This window comes from Atheta coriaria, unplaced genomic scaffold, assembly GCF_025399875.1.
Source record: "Atheta coriaria isolate IRGN ID8LTWV9N9 unplaced genomic scaffold, Caltech_Dcor_3.1 hic_scaffold_10_pilon, whole genome shotgun sequence".
In the NCBI taxonomy this organism is placed as follows: Eukaryota; Metazoa; Arthropoda; class Insecta; order Coleoptera; family Staphylinidae; genus Dalotia; species Dalotia coriaria.
Genome location: NW_027045452.1, coordinates 874,604 through 889,588, shown reverse-complemented (window position 1 = coordinate 889,588; position 14,985 = coordinate 874,604). Strand labels below are relative to the sequence as shown.

General features: G+C 36.2%; 4 protein-coding genes across 5 annotated transcripts; 3 read left to right on the top strand and 1 right to left on the bottom strand.

Annotated features, from left to right (window-relative positions):
- Positions 1-215: 215 nt before the first annotated feature.
- Positions 216-2,032, top strand: LOC135800484 (probable mitochondrial glutathione transporter SLC25A40). Its single transcript, XM_065313735.1, has 5 exons — positions 216-543; positions 616-782; positions 844-1,335; positions 1,391-1,469; positions 1,534-2,032. Exons 1-5 carry the CDS (start codon positions 438-440, stop codon positions 1,827-1,829), a joined length of 1,140 nt encoding a protein of 379 aa, XP_065169807.1. The 5' UTR covers positions 216-437; the 3' UTR covers positions 1,830-2,032.
- A 147-nt stretch (positions 2,033-2,179) lies between these two features.
- On the top strand, positions 2,180-7,392 carry LOC135800476 (soluble guanylate cyclase 89Db-like). 2 transcript variants are annotated; one of them, XR_010550164.1, is made up of 13 exons: positions 2,180-2,460; positions 4,072-4,271; positions 4,340-4,533; positions 4,597-4,733; positions 4,791-5,033; positions 5,092-5,318; positions 5,367-5,474; positions 5,537-5,699; positions 5,752-5,895; positions 5,963-6,116; positions 6,175-6,284; positions 6,344-6,624; positions 7,254-7,392. XR_010550164.1 is itself a non-coding variant. In XM_065313728.1 (12 exons), the coding sequence occupies exons 1-12, from the start codon at positions 2,419-2,421 to the stop codon at positions 6,518-6,520; spliced, it is 1,899 nt and encodes a 632-aa protein (XP_065169800.1). In that variant the 5' UTR covers positions 2,180-2,418; the 3' UTR covers positions 6,521-7,099. The 2 variants fall into 2 exon arrangements, 1 of the variants encoding a protein (XP_065169800.1); XM_065313728.1 differs by lacking the exon at positions 7,254-7,392 and having other exon boundaries at positions 6,344-7,099.
- LOC135800477 (soluble guanylate cyclase 89Da-like) lies at positions 7,312-10,924 on the top strand. The gene is made up of 13 exons (XM_065313729.1): positions 7,312-7,450; positions 7,511-7,710; positions 7,914-8,107; positions 8,361-8,497; positions 8,556-8,795; positions 8,853-9,091; positions 9,149-9,256; positions 9,311-9,476; positions 9,535-9,678; positions 9,736-9,889; positions 10,060-10,169; positions 10,239-10,328; positions 10,386-10,924. The coding sequence occupies exons 1-13, from the start codon at positions 7,409-7,411 to the stop codon at positions 10,425-10,427; spliced, it is 1,866 nt and encodes a 621-aa protein (XP_065169801.1). The 5' UTR covers positions 7,312-7,408; the 3' UTR covers positions 10,428-10,924.
- Positions 10,536-12,590, bottom strand: LOC135800481 (trypsin-1-like). The gene is made up of 7 exons (XM_065313733.1): positions 12,302-12,590; positions 11,817-12,234; positions 11,641-11,763; positions 11,408-11,570; positions 10,926-11,337; positions 10,806-10,860; positions 10,536-10,676 (listed from the first exon to the last, which is right to left on the bottom strand). The coding sequence occupies exons 1-7, from the start codon at positions 12,356-12,358 to the stop codon at positions 10,558-10,560; spliced, it is 1,347 nt and encodes a 448-aa protein (XP_065169805.1). The 5' UTR covers positions 12,359-12,590; the 3' UTR covers positions 10,536-10,557.
- Positions 12,591-14,985: the final 2,395 nt, after the last annotated feature.

Below are 14,985 nucleotides of genomic sequence, written 5' to 3'. Positions count from 1 at the left end.
TACTTTACTATATTTTGAAGGTCCAAAGATATTGAAATTGAACAGTTTAACGTTTACTATAAGTATATTGATACAATACCTTACAAAACACCCAACAAAATGAACTTATCTTACTTCTTTTTTGACCCATGATCGTAGTTCTGTACACTTTGAAGCAACAAACACAACTTATTGACGTCAGTGGATGACACCGCAGAAAACTTGAAAACTTTCAAACGCAGTCAGTTTTTCTCTAGCGGCCGGGAGAAAAATTACAACATGTCTATATCAAAATTGTAGGTTAGTTTGCGTCCTTGCAATGAATTCGCTCGGGTATTTCTATTCAAACACGGCGATTTCATGATGTACATGCGTGCCGCACGCACTGTGATGTTTGTGAGGTAAAACTCAGTTTTTGAGTGTTTCAACGTGTTTTCGTACTTCCCACTGATTGAAACATGGATGCAGATGACGTTATAGACATTGACGATCCCAAATATCGCACAACTCCGCTTCAACAAGTTCTTGCATCATGCACTGGAGCTGTGGTAACATCTCTTTTTGGTAAGTAGATAAACTTATATAAAATATATAAAATATGTTTATAATCATAAATATAATTATTTTATATTGCAGTGACTCCTTTGGATGTTGTCAAGATAAGATTACAAGCTCAAAGCAAGAATATGACTTCAAAATGTTTTCTATATTGTAATGGACTCATGGATCATATATGTGATTGCAGTGGTGAAACAAATAGTTGGTCACGAATGAATAAACAGATGCATTTTAATGGCACAATGGTAAAATTTTACATATACTTGTAAAAACATGAACCAAGGTTCATTTTCTCTTACTTTTCAGGATGCAATTTATAAAATTAGTAAAGTTGAGGGTGTATCAAGCCTGTGGAGTGGCTTGAGTCCAACTTTAGTGTTAGCCATTCCAGCAACAGTGGTTTATTTTGTCACTTATGAGCAACTACGTTTAAAACTCAAGGATAATTACAATAAGGATAGACCTGAAGGCACAGCATGCACTCAACCAATATGGATTCCTTTAATAGCAGGTGGAACAGCCAGAATATTTTCAGTGTCACTAGTCAGTCCACTAGAATTAATACGTACCAAAATGCAGTCTACAAAACTAACCTATTATGAAATTGGGGAAGCTCTGAAGATTCTTGTTCAGCAATCAGGTATTAGGGGGCTGTGGAAAGGTGTGGTAGCCACTTTGATGCGAGATGTGCCATTTTCGGCGATTTATTGGACAGGATATGAGAACATTAAATGCTTTTTAAATAATGGAGTTCCGTCATTTTGGAATAGTTTTATTGCAGGCGCTATATCTGGTGGGGTAAGTTGAAAATAAGTTAAAACTAATAGTAAGTAATTAATTTAAATATTTGTAGCTGGCTGCTGCAGTTACAGTACCATTTGATGTGGTAAAGACTCACCAACAGATAGAAATTGGAACTAGAGTTATTGCAAGTATGATATCATGGTATTTATGTATTAATAAATTAAATTATAAATTTCTTTGTGAATTTAACAGATCAAAAGCAAGGCCCTCCTGTATCGACGCTGTCCCTAGTTCATAAGCTGTATCTGACTCATGGATTGAAAGGATTGTTTGCCGGATTGACGCCACGATTGATTAAAGTGGCACCAGCCTGCGCCATTATGATTGCCACCTTTGAGCACAGCAAAGTTGTCTTCAATAGGTATAACGTTGAGAAATATCATGAATCGCAAATGTCGTCTTCGGCACCTGCGAGGACAGATAAAGCGCCAGCGACGATCGACATCAACGTGCCGAACGTTACGAAACAATCGTCGGAACTATTATAAATAATACTACTGCAAAATATTTTGCAAGTTGTATATCTACCGGGCCAAATCTTGCATTGATGCAAAAAATTTATTACTTTGTTTAAGTTTTATTTTTTGGTTAGTTATTTCGTTCGTTATGAATTTATCTTTTACTTAATGTTCTATAAGGTTTTCTGTGTCCTTCATAAATATATTATTCCGTTAGCTAGTTATATCGAAAATAGCCTTGAAAGGAAAGAAAATTAATTCTATGAAACCAAAAAATAGGCTCCCCAGAGATGCATCCGTCAAAACGCTACGTGCATTAAAGTCTGTGTGTTTATAGGATAGTGCCGAGTACCGAGGCAGTGACGGCGGCGGTGGCGGTTGCGGGATACGAAAAGGACCTCAAAGCGAACGGCGGATAAGCGTGCGGCCTGTGCGTCGGGAGCGCGTCGAGCGCGTGTGTGCAACACGTATAAATTGCGAATTTGCTTCATTGCTCGGTCGCTCGTTTGAAAAGTAGGAAGTCGGTCGAGGCGAAGAGCTCGCGGTTGGCGTCTGTCACAAGTTCAAAGTCAAGATCATCGCCTGCTGTGCGCCGTCTTTGATTGTTCTGTGATCGAAGATGTACGGGATGCTACTGGAGAGTGTTCAGCACTTTATTAAGGTATTAAGGCATTATTTAGAATAATAAGTGATAGTAAAAACGTATATTTTATAGAAATGTTATTTTAATAAACTTTCAAACAAGCATGTTTTTTCGATTAGGTATTTTTATTGTTATAAGGTAAGTGAATATGTTTGTGGAGATTGACTGTGTAGTTATGAATTTGGCGCATTGCCAGCACTCTCATTTGAATTAGGTTTAATCGCGTTAATGATTGCTAAATATTTTCATTTGACAAATATAGCAATTTTGTATATTTTGCAATACTTTTCCGCGGATCAAATCTATCTTTTCACGATAAATAGTTATTTTGAAAATTTTAAGGTTGGTGAATTCATTTTCTCTTCACCCACTTTGCTAGATTTTGTTTAAATGCGTTTTATTAATAAATATTCTTCACCAGAATATGGTGAATATATATGCATATTCTACTAGCACATAAACCAGATTAATATTGATGTGTTCTCATTCTCGCAGTCTTTATTATATAGTATTCTAAAATATAAAACATTTATTACCGAAATCATTTTATCCGACTTGACTAATACTGTTTCGGTATATCTGCATATGCGTACTTGTTTATTATTTTGATCTACTTTATAATTTAAAGGAGAATTTAATTGATTAAATGTGGTTGAAGAAAAACAAGATCAACGCAAATTGATAAATTGATGTCATTAATCTTAACTATCCCTGGAGTGGTTTATTACCACTGAGGAAGCTTTTATCACTTTATAGAACTTGCACAATAACCGACGCACAAACAAACAACACGCCATTTATAGCTGATTGCCAAGAACACACCACGATTGTAATCAAAATTAATAACATTAAAAGCATCTATTATTGTCACGATTCGTTTTAATTACGTTTCTTCTTCTGCTTTGTAAACAATAATAAAGTTATAAATAGTCGTGATGAGACGGTTAGCTGGTTGACTCTAACTCGGATATACAGTCGTTCTCCTAGGGGGATGGTCACAGTTTTAGAACTGTTAGACTTATAAACCTTAGATCACAATTTGCTCGAAAAATTATAGAACTGGAGGGAAAGCAACAACGGAAATGTAAAAGTTAAATGATACTAATTGTGAAGGGATTTTTATTCAAATACCGGCGATAAATGAGGTTTTTATTAGTAATAAAAACTAAATAGTTGAATAAACATTGAAAATTTTATAATGTTGATTTGCGGTTGATGTGTTTTGGGTTGTATTCAAAATAGAACAAATTAAAATAGAAACCCCTGGTGTATACTGACTACAACAGTAAAGCTGTTCATTAATATCGTCGTCTATTTGGATTATCTGTGACGAACCTCGGTGAGAGGAACCTAGAAACCCTGCGACTGGACGGATTAAAGACTGAGGCACGACAGAACACGGTGGTCGTTGCGCGCTACTCTTTTATACCTGCAGCTGACCCGCAAAAAGTGGTGGGGGTAGAACCTCGCACAGCCGCCTGTGTTTGCATAGCACCCCTGGTAATTTTTGCTTCGGGCTTTAAACGGTCCAAAATCGGTTATAACCATGGTCTTGAACACGTTTTTAAAAACATCTGAACATAACAACTATCAAGAATTAAATGTTCTTTGTCTAAATTTTAATTACAGGAAGAATATGGAGAGGAAACGTGGTTGAAAGTACAACAATTAGCCTGTCTTAAACACTCAGTTTTCAACACTCACCAAGTCTACAATGATCATATTATGAGCGACATTGCCAAAGCATGCGCAAAAGCCACAAACAAATCTTACGATTTCTTCATGCAGTTTTTTGGAAAATGTTTTGTACGCTATTTCAGCCATTTTGGGTAAACATTTCAATATCTAGAATATGAAGACAAGAAACATACACATGAAAAAATTGATTGATTTGCAGTTATGATAATACAATCAAAGCCACTGGTCGATACTTTGCTGACTTTCTTCAAAGCGTTGACAATATCCACTCACAATTTCGCTTATCCTATCCAAAAATGAAAAGTCCATCGATGTACCTCACTGACGTGGATGATAAAGGATGTGTGTTGGTCTACCGAAGCACTCGTCAAGGTTTTACAGAATATCTTCGAGGTACAAATAAAACACAATTAATAAATCTCTAGTTACGAAATAAGACGCGGGAGAATGTTACAGGACTCTTGATACAAGTCGGGAATGACGTGTTTAATCTCAAGGTTAACGTGAAAGTGATCGAAAGCACGCTATCGCAGACCAGCGGAAGAAACATCGTGATCGTTACATTTCGCCTAGATTTCGACAACGAACATTATGTATAAAAAACTGCTTACCTATCCTAACACATTGTTATCATCACTATGTTAATGTAGATGTTGGACAAAAAGAAAAAAGAAGCTCAGCTGAAAATAAAAAACTCTCTTGCGCCGTTTTCGTGCCAGTTGCTTTTGAAATGGTTTCCGTTTGCTGTAATGATGTCCAAGGAGATGCACATCATCGGGGCTGGAATCAAAGTTATTGAACTGCTGAATTGGAAGAAGGATCTATACGGACAGCCGATTACAAAATGTTTTCGCCTGCGACGACCTAAAGGCATTTCCTTTACTTGGAAAAACGTAAATCACTAAATAAACAAGAAAACAATTTTAATTAATTCAACTATCTTGTTTCAAGGCATTCTATTTACAATCCGTAATGTTTGAGATTGAATTCATACGCGGCGAGGTGTTGCTAATGGCATCCGGTGCCAATGACGCTGGCGGAAGTAAAGAGAACAAAATGGAAGCGTCACCATATCGTTTGAGAAGGGACAGTCACTGCGTAGTGAAAAATATCCTGCTACGCGGACAAATGCGTTATCTACAGGACATGGACGCTATTATATTTTTATGCAGTCCACTGTAAGTTAATTACTTAAAAAAAAACGATATCATGGCGTTAAATTGCAGTATAAATGACTTGGATGAATTGCCTGAGTTAGGGCTGTATCTCAACGATTTAAACCATCACGGCTTGAGTAGAGAAATGGTCTTGGCAGGTTGGCAGCACAATTCAAAGTGAGTTTTGTGCTCGACTTGTTTGGTGAATGTTATCTGTGATGCGAGTTAATTTTTCGAAGGCTGGAGTTATTGTTCGACCGTGCGGAACAGAAGACCACCGAACTCGAACATAATTACGATTTGCTGGACGAGTGGAAACGCCGTGGAGATGATTTACTTTATTCGATGATTCCGAAAAGTGTTGCTGATCGTTTACGGGTTGGTGAAACTAGTACATGCGAAGTAAGTGAAATGTTGGTGGTATAAGTTGTGTTATATTGCTGATTTTGATTAGTCTTTTGATTCGGTGACTATACTCTTCTGCGAATTGGTCGGATTCATTTCGGAGACTGTTGCGGAGACGATGCATGTTGTCACGGCGATGAATGCTGCGTTTTCCTGCTTCGACGAGTTAATGGACAAGTTCAACGTTTATAAGGTCTCTTTTTATTTGTTTCCAAATATAATTTATTTGATCAGAATAATTATTTCGCCAATTGTGTTAGGTGGAAACTGTTGATAAAGTATATATGGCTGCCAGTGGTGCCCCTGAACGTAATAAAACACACGCAGTTGACGTAGCAGATTTGGCACTAAGCATGATGCAAAACGTGAAGAAAATCCAAGGACCACATGGAATGCCGGTCGAAATACGAATTGGTGAGACTTCTAATTACATTTAATTCATTACAATTAATTTAATTACAATCTGCGATAGGAATTCATACAGGCGCTGCTGTAGCTGGAGTTGTTGGTATAAAAGTCCCAAGATATTGCTTTTTTGGCGATACGGTCAATACGGCTTCAAGAATGCAATCAACAAGTATCGTAAGTGTTAAATTGTCATTAAATTGTCTAATTGTTCAAGTAATACAATTAATTTACAGCCTGGAATGATACATATCTCGTTGTGCACGAAAAACTTATTGCCACCGGATCGATACACCATCAACGCTCGTGGCAGTGTGACGATTAAGGGCAAGGGCGAGATGGAAACATTTTTCCTCTGCAATCGCCTCGAGGCGAACGGAGACGCACGCAATTCACCAACGCAAGTCACGTAAATTTATAAAAAAGTGCCAGTTGCCTGGTAACAAAGAATAGGAAGCGCTTCACTTTGAATTTCAACGCAACTTTCATCTTTCAACATACTTTTAAACGCTTGCAGGTAAATAAAAGAAGATAAAAACAGTTGCTGGTATTAATTTTATTATTGTAATGGAGAAAGTATTTAGTATATATTTATCTAATGTTTTAGACATTGTTGAGCTTTATTCTAATCAAATAAATGTAATGATAATGATAAAAACAAAGTGCATGCAATTGTGAATTCTATTTGCAAATGAAATACACTAATCTGCTGATTGAATTTGCTCGAAAATGTAAATTACACAATTGTACAAGCCAATAAGAAAGCTTTTATTTAGATTTTTCTACTTAAGTATTCGGAAACTGGATCAATTCGAATGATAAAAGCCGACACATTCTTGCGCATCCTTTCAGTCTTCGTTTGCACTTTACTAAAACTCATCTCAAACAAAATAATTTCTCTAATTATTATCTCTCAAAACAAATGTTTTATTTAACTAATTAATAATTGTAATTGATATAGATTCGTGCATAAACGCAATTAATATCTCTCATAGTTTGTGTTCATTGTTCTATCTTATCCTTTGTTGCTATCTGCTGGTTTGCGTTTACTGTGTCCTCCAAGTAGGTATTAACATGCAAGTGTAATTAGTAGTAATTAACTTAACGTCATTTTTGGTCGGACGCCGATTAATTCAGTTTGTTTAGTTCGGTTGGTGCTATTAGGGGCTGTTTATCACACCGCCAGCAAGAAAACGTATATAATCTTGAGATCAATGCAATTATCAGTAGAATTATCTACTTTGCTGTATAAACGTGTGTGAAAAGTGTTTCTACAAACCGGCACTTAAACAAATCTCAAGATGTATGGAATGCTTTTGGAGAGTGTTCAATATTTTGTTCAGGTTAGTAAATTATAGTTTAACTATTTAGTTTTTTATTAATGGATAATTATTAATTGTTAGCTTGAATACGGTGATATTGTTTGGGAGAATGTAGTGAAAGAAGCTGGATTAACCGTGTCTGAATTCTCTACGCATCAAGTGTATCCTGATAGCGTGATGTCAAATCTTGCGGCTGCTTGCTCGAAAGTTACGGGTGCTTCTTATGACAGTTTCATGAACTTTTTTGGCAAGTGCTTCGTTCGATACTTCAGTAATCTTGGGTAAAATCAATAAAATTAATATATAAATAAATTTTATTCATTAAAACAAAAGTTTTTAAGTTAAATAATCAAAAATCTAAAGCAGATGTATGTTGCTGTCTTTTGATTACACTTATAAAACTTAAAACTTTTGTTTTAATTTATTTAAGTTATTCTATTCGATATATAAATAAATTATTATCCATATTGTATATTTTTTCTAGTTATGACATAACAGTACGTGCTACTGGCCGTTTCTTCACCGATTTCTTATCGAGCGTCGACAACATACATTCGCAATTTTGCTTCACTTATCCGAAGATGAAGAGCCCGTCGATTTATTTGTCCGAGATCGATCCGAAAGGTTGTGTGCTTGTGTACCGCAGCGGACGGCAAGGCTTCTCAAACTATATAATCGGTAATGTTTTTTCGGTGGAAAGCGGAAAATATTGCTGGCGTAAGCCGACGTGCGTGCGGAAAGCATAAAATGAAACAAACACACGTGAAACTTGCTGATTTTATGAATTCCGCATTGTTTACATTTATTATTTCCAATGATATTTATATTATCAAGATTTTGCGATAGAAAATCTTATTTTTTTATTTCTCTGAAATATTTTATAGTTAAATAAGTTAGAGTTGTAGCCACCTACATAATTGCTATGTTGCAGGCTTATTAACGCAAATTGCAAAGGATTTTTTCAACTTGAAAGTAAAATTACGCATTCTGGACCAAGCGAGTTCCGCATCCGTAGACCGCACATCGATTATCGTGCGCTACCGCCTCGACTTCGACAATCGCGAATACGTAATTTCATTTCCTCATAACCCTCCAATCGATTTTATAACGACGCACACTCTTGCAGATAAATTACCATCAGCAGCGCGCTGCGAACTCATCCAAAGCCATGGAGAAATTCCCTTGCGAATTGTTCCTTGAATTGTTTCCGTTTGGCATCATGATGAACCCGCGCATGAAACTGATGGGTGCCGGCGAGAAAATCGTCGAAGTTTGGAAAGGCTCACCGGAATCACTCATTGGTCGTACTGTCACTGACTTATTTAAATTACGACGCCCGAAAGGAATTACGTTCACCTGGAAAAATGTAACATTTTATTATTTCTTGCTAAATAACTGTTTGATTTTAAATTTTGAATTACAGACCATGAATTTGATTAATGTAATGTTTGAGTTGGAAATGATCACTACGCATGAGAAAGAACTGGAGGAAATGGAAGCGGAAGAGCAAAAGTTGAAGCAAGAGAAATCCAAAGGCAAAATTCGCCCGCCGACGCCAACCGACGTAAAGCCTGCGATTGGTGGTGATAAAAATTTATTGCTGAAAGGCCAAATGAAGTTTATTGACGATATAAATGTTATTGTCTTCTTATGCAGCCCAATGTAACATTGTACTTCTTGTAGTAGTTCCACAAGAAGTTCTATAATATTTTATTTTAGAATCAACGACATTAACGAATTGCCGGAACTCGGAATCTTCCTCAATGATTTGAATCAACACGGAATGAGCAAAGAGATGGTGCTGGCTGGATGGCAACACAACTCCAAGTAAAGTTCCAAAACTTTAGAAAACATTATTATGTTAATGCGTTTTGGTCGTAGATTAGAGGTTATGTTTGATGATGCGGAGCAAACAGCTGACGAGCTTGGCGAGAGCTATAAACTTCTCGACAAGTGGAAGAAACGAGGCGACGAATTACTTTACTCCATGATTCCGAAAAGTGTCGCTGAGAAAATGAAGACTGGTGACAACACAGTCACTTGCGAGGTGCGTTAACAACTTTCAAGGTTATGTTTAATTCTATCCGCCATTTTGTGTGATTTAGACTTTCAGCAGTGTTTCCATCATGTTCTGCGAGATATTGGGATTGCAGAATTCAAGCGTAAAGGATGTGATGGACATGGTTGCTTCGATGAATACAATTTTCTCGTGTTTTGATGAATTGATGGATGAATACAAAGTGTACAAGGTAAATATCAACAATGTAAAATTAAAAACAAAAGCCTTACGTGTATTGTAAATGTAGGTTGAGACTGTGGGCCAGATTTACATGTCGGCATGTGGTGCTCCAGAACGCACTGAACGCCACGCCGAGCAGATCGCTGATGTGGCGTTGGCAATGTTGGACTCGATGAAGAAGCTGCAGTTCCCCGACGGTGTTGAGACGGATATACGCATTGGTATGCAGCCGCCATTCATGATTATATTACTCGGTTATTGTTTGAACAATGAACACTTTCTTCGCTCAGCATTCTCATCTTGCGCGCACAATAAATTTAATTGAAATTGAAATTGCTCGAATGCAATTTAAAGTTAATAATTAGGAGAAATCTGTTTGTTTGCCGGCCAGGTATTCACTCCGGCAAGGCGGTCACTGGCGTCGTCGGTCTGAAGATGCCGAGATATTGTTTCTTTGGCGATACGATCAACACCGCATCGCGTATGGAGTCCAACAGTGTGGTAGGCACACCTATATTCAATCAACTAATCTTCTGGTCTTGGGAAGGGTTTAATTTTGTCGATTTTCAGGCCGGAAAGATTAACATCTCATCGGTGACCAAAGAGCTTTTACCGGGCGAAAAGTACTGCATTGAAAATCGAGGCAAAGTGCAAGTCAAGGTAAATTGAATTTAATTCCTATTACCCACATTATTATTTTTATAATTTAATTTGCAGGGTAAAGGAGAAATGGAGGCCTTTTGGTTATCAAGAAAATAAATATATATTCAATCACTACAGGCACTTAAAACTATAATCGCTAGTTGAATTTGCTGTTAAATGTTAAATCGCAAATAATTCTAGACTAGTTTCAGCAGTAAGCATTCCAGATTGTTTAGATAATCTAGAATTAAGAACAGTAGCAGGCATCCTTGGTGTTGGCGTTTATCCACGTCAGATAGCGGTTCACTCGGGTGTAAACGCCGGGAAAGTTTGGCTCTGCGCAGCCTTCACCCCACGAGACGATGCCTGCCGGGTAATAAATTACAAATTATATTCGTTTAATGTTAAATCGAGCATACACATAACCTCAACCACAAGCTTTTGTTAGTGATTAAGTGAGGTTATGTTAAAACTTGAAATACTCAGTGTACTTACCGACAATTTGGTGTATTGTGGCATTGAGCACATGCAATGGCCCACCACTATCACCCTAAAAGTATTTATAACGTTTAAATTAAATATTTATGTGAATATTATTTAAAACTCAGCACTTACTTGACAGGAATCTTTCTTGCCATCATCATATCCAGCGCACAGCATATTTTCCGTGATGCGTTTTCCGTAGCCAGTTTGAACACACTTAGCATTCGCCAAAATAGGAACTTCGACCTCTCGGAGTTTATTGGATATAGCACCATGTTCTTCAGTTGCTCCCCATCCGGTTGCAACTCCTTTATACCCCGTAAAACTTTTCTTCGGCGTTGGTAAACATACAGGTCTCAATAAACCTTTGAACTCCAATTCTTTGTCTATTTTTATTAATGCAATATCATTGTTGTAGTTGGCACCCATATTATAGCGACTGTGTTTGTACACATTGATTACTTTCGCGGTCAACGTCGTTGTTTCAAATGGCGTTGAACGGTCATGATCCAAAAGTGTGATTTCTAACCTATCTTTGTTGAATCTACAAATATAGCACATATATAGTAGATGCGGGTAATGTAAAAAATACGAAATATTGGAATATTTATTACCCGCTCACGCAATGCGCAGCTGTGAGTAAATACTTATTGTTGATGACACTTGCGCCACAGTAAAACCGTCCGTTGTATTTCAGATAAGCCATCCATGGATACGCATTTACTTGAGTTTCTACTCCGCCAACAATTCGGATTTGTTTAATTGATTGACCACATGCTAAGAAATTAAAGGTTATGTTATGATGTGAGGTTAAGTATGATTTAAAGGTTATGGTATGGTTACTTACTACATTGTGGGCACACTTTGGGTTTGCTTTGAGCAGTATCAAGATTAGGTCTTGCAAAACCAGTTATTTCTAATAACCAATCAAAAAGTCCTTTGTTTGAACTCACTAACTGTTGAAACTCACCTAAAAATAATTAAAATTTACTATAACTCGATTTTTAGATGAATTATACTCACTGCTTGTATTATATTGAGTATGATTAAGCAGTTCATAAAGTTGTTCAGTTTGTGTTTGATTTAATTCTTGAAGAAAAGCATCGCCTGCGTTTGTCACATTTTCTAAAACAGGGCTTCGAGATCCTTTAAAGTTCTCAAACCAATCCACAATCCAACCAAACGGATTGTTATTATTATGATTATTGTGATTGTTATTTTCTGGTTTTAATGGTTTGTTTGGATGATTGGGCTTCGGTGGTTTTATTTGTGAATTTTCCGGTTTAATGGTTTCAGGTTTAAAGCTTTCCCCAGGTGGTACACCCGGTTTATACTCAAATGTGGCCGCCGTTGGTTTAATTCCCGGATGTGGATGTACCAAACTGGCATCGGCACCAATAATGACTCGACTAGAATCGGAACCATTCAGAACCAATGGTACCTTTGTAAGAATAAAAAAATTGTGCGTTAATTAAATTATGATGTTGGAAAGTATGTATTTTACTCACTTGAACGCTGTGTGCGCCAACAATGAAAATGACTAGTAGAATAGTTTTTCGAAACATTTCGAAATGGTTCTTTTGGCGCTTTGGTTACTTTCCAAATTGCATTGTCGCGCGGACGTGATCGGGCGTGAACAACAGGTTGGATGAAAAACGCTCGCGATGGCCGGACAGTTCACGGATTACTGACGCATCGCACATCGCAGGCCGCGCCAGCGGTAGCGGAAGATTTCTAATCGGGCAATTAACAAAGTAGGTAATTGGGTGATAATACAAAAGTGACGCGCTCGGTCCGACGGCGACACCGCGAAAAAAGAGAGAACGAAAGCTGTAATGAAGAAAGAAGGGAAAGAAACAAGAATTATCAAGACAAGAAATGCTCTGAAACCAATGGCAACCAGTTTTCTTTTGATTTTAATACATTTTTAACGTATTTGATAAAAATAACTACAATTTTTTTTCTTTTGCAATCAAAAATTGCCTTGGATATTCCATTTTTACCTGTGTTAATTAATATGAATATACATTTACTTATTTTCGCTAACTATTTGCTTAACTATCGACGAAGTGACATCAAAGCGTAAATTCTTTGACAAAACTAGTAGATATAACTGTTTATTCGCTAAAATGGAAAGTTGAGCATTTGCAGAATGTACAGGAGCTTAATGTTGCTAAATTGCTAAATTTAATGAGAATTTATTAAACACATTTGTTTTAATCACAGAAAGCAATGGTGTTTTAAGATTTTTCAGAGAAGAAATTATCTAGTGGTAATATGCCATTAAATGCAATTATAAATTTAATAAATATTCATCTCACAGATGATAGTAATATGAATTATATTACTTAAAAGAATGATAACTTAAAATTTTGATTAATTTACTCAATAAAATCGGAAATTTACATTTTGCTACATTAATATTACCTTAGCATGATAGTAATAATGTAAATATTACAATTGTTGCGAAAGTGTGTACATATTTGTGCATCGATGCAGTAATGCAATTGTGCATATAATTAACATACATTAAATGCATAATGGTCCAGTATAACAATGGAACTGCATCGGTTTTGGTGTAATATTCGTTTCATTTGCATAATTTCATCGGATGCAACACACATAATGAACGTAGATGATCCACTAAAAGTTGTCACAACCTTGAGACAATTGTATTGTGGAATAAACTCAATGATTGTGTAAACTTTCCAGGAACAGAAATTAAATGATGAAATTGTTTGAACTACATTCGATAACTGATTAAAGTATGGTTATTCAAGAGGTTTAATAGTGTTTAATAAAAATATAATTCGTTTTTATTCTCTTGTTCTAGACATAGTATGTGAACCTTCTATCAATAAGCTTCGCAATTTTATTTTAAAGAAATTAGTTATATAAAGAATTCCTAATAATGCACTTCAGCGCGCAATCTCGGATTCAACAATTTAACTATAACAATGAATGAACCCCAATGCCAACTTTTATCCTATAGAAAAGGGCTGTCTTTAGGGTTTTCCCAGGAATTATTCGAATTTTTCTTGCCGTAAAAACCATCCTTGGACTTTAATGAACATTTTAAATAAAGAATTGGCCAAATTGGTAGAGGCGTTGTTGAGTTATGCGCTTACCAACAGATTTTGCAATTCAATTTTATATTATAGATTAAATTTAAAATACTTATATGTTTGGAAAAGGAATTGGTCATTAGGCCTTAAACCTTAAAATTGTTTTAACTTTTAAATGTATATATCAACAATAATTAGGTTATGTTTGTTAGAGTTACATAAAGCATTGTTATATGACCAGAAATTGATATAAATTAATTTTCTTACAGCAGTATAAAATTTAAGAAAAGTTACCTCTCAATTCAGCAATACAAACAAAAAATTGAAATGTCAAGTTGATCTTAAATGATTTGTTTGTTTTGAATTTAGCAAAGTAATGAATAAAACATTTCACCACACAAAAAAAAACGAGATAAGATCTAAACACAATGAACGATCGAGTTGTGAATGGACGAGAATACGCGTCGCCGAGACGCGACAGGTACTAATATTGGTCAAGGTGCTGATTTATGGAATTCAAATAAATTATAACATTCCGTGCGAATAGGGGCGGCTTTCGCCTTGATGCACAATCGGCGCACACACTTGGACACCAAGGGTACGAACGTGTGCGCGCATACATCGCGCCTCCAAACCTCCGCTTAATGATCGTCCGGTGTTGATTGACTATCAGCGGTAATTAGTATTCATCGGCGCTTCGTGGAATAATTTAAATTATTTCACACCGCAGCATACGGGACTTTTTTCGTTTTCAATGCTTTTATTTATTCGATTCACCGCAAGGATTTTTTCATGGGTTTCCGGAAAACCAACAAAAGCATCAATAGAAATTATACAATAAAATATTAAATTTTAGCGGGTGGCTATTGAACTTGTTATTTCACTTGCTATTTGACAAAGATGTTATCACGAATGTCAACCGATGACATTGGCGGTGTGTATTTAAATTTACAAATAAAACAAAAAGTTACAGTTTTGTGCACTAATTGAATTTGCGGCGATGTTCGTCCTTTGCGCAACAAGGCATTGAACCGTTTGTCAAATACTGACTTATGCAAAATTTATTATTCATAAGTTCACACACATTTTAAAAAGTTCTTATACAGGATATTTTTTATTTACTCAAA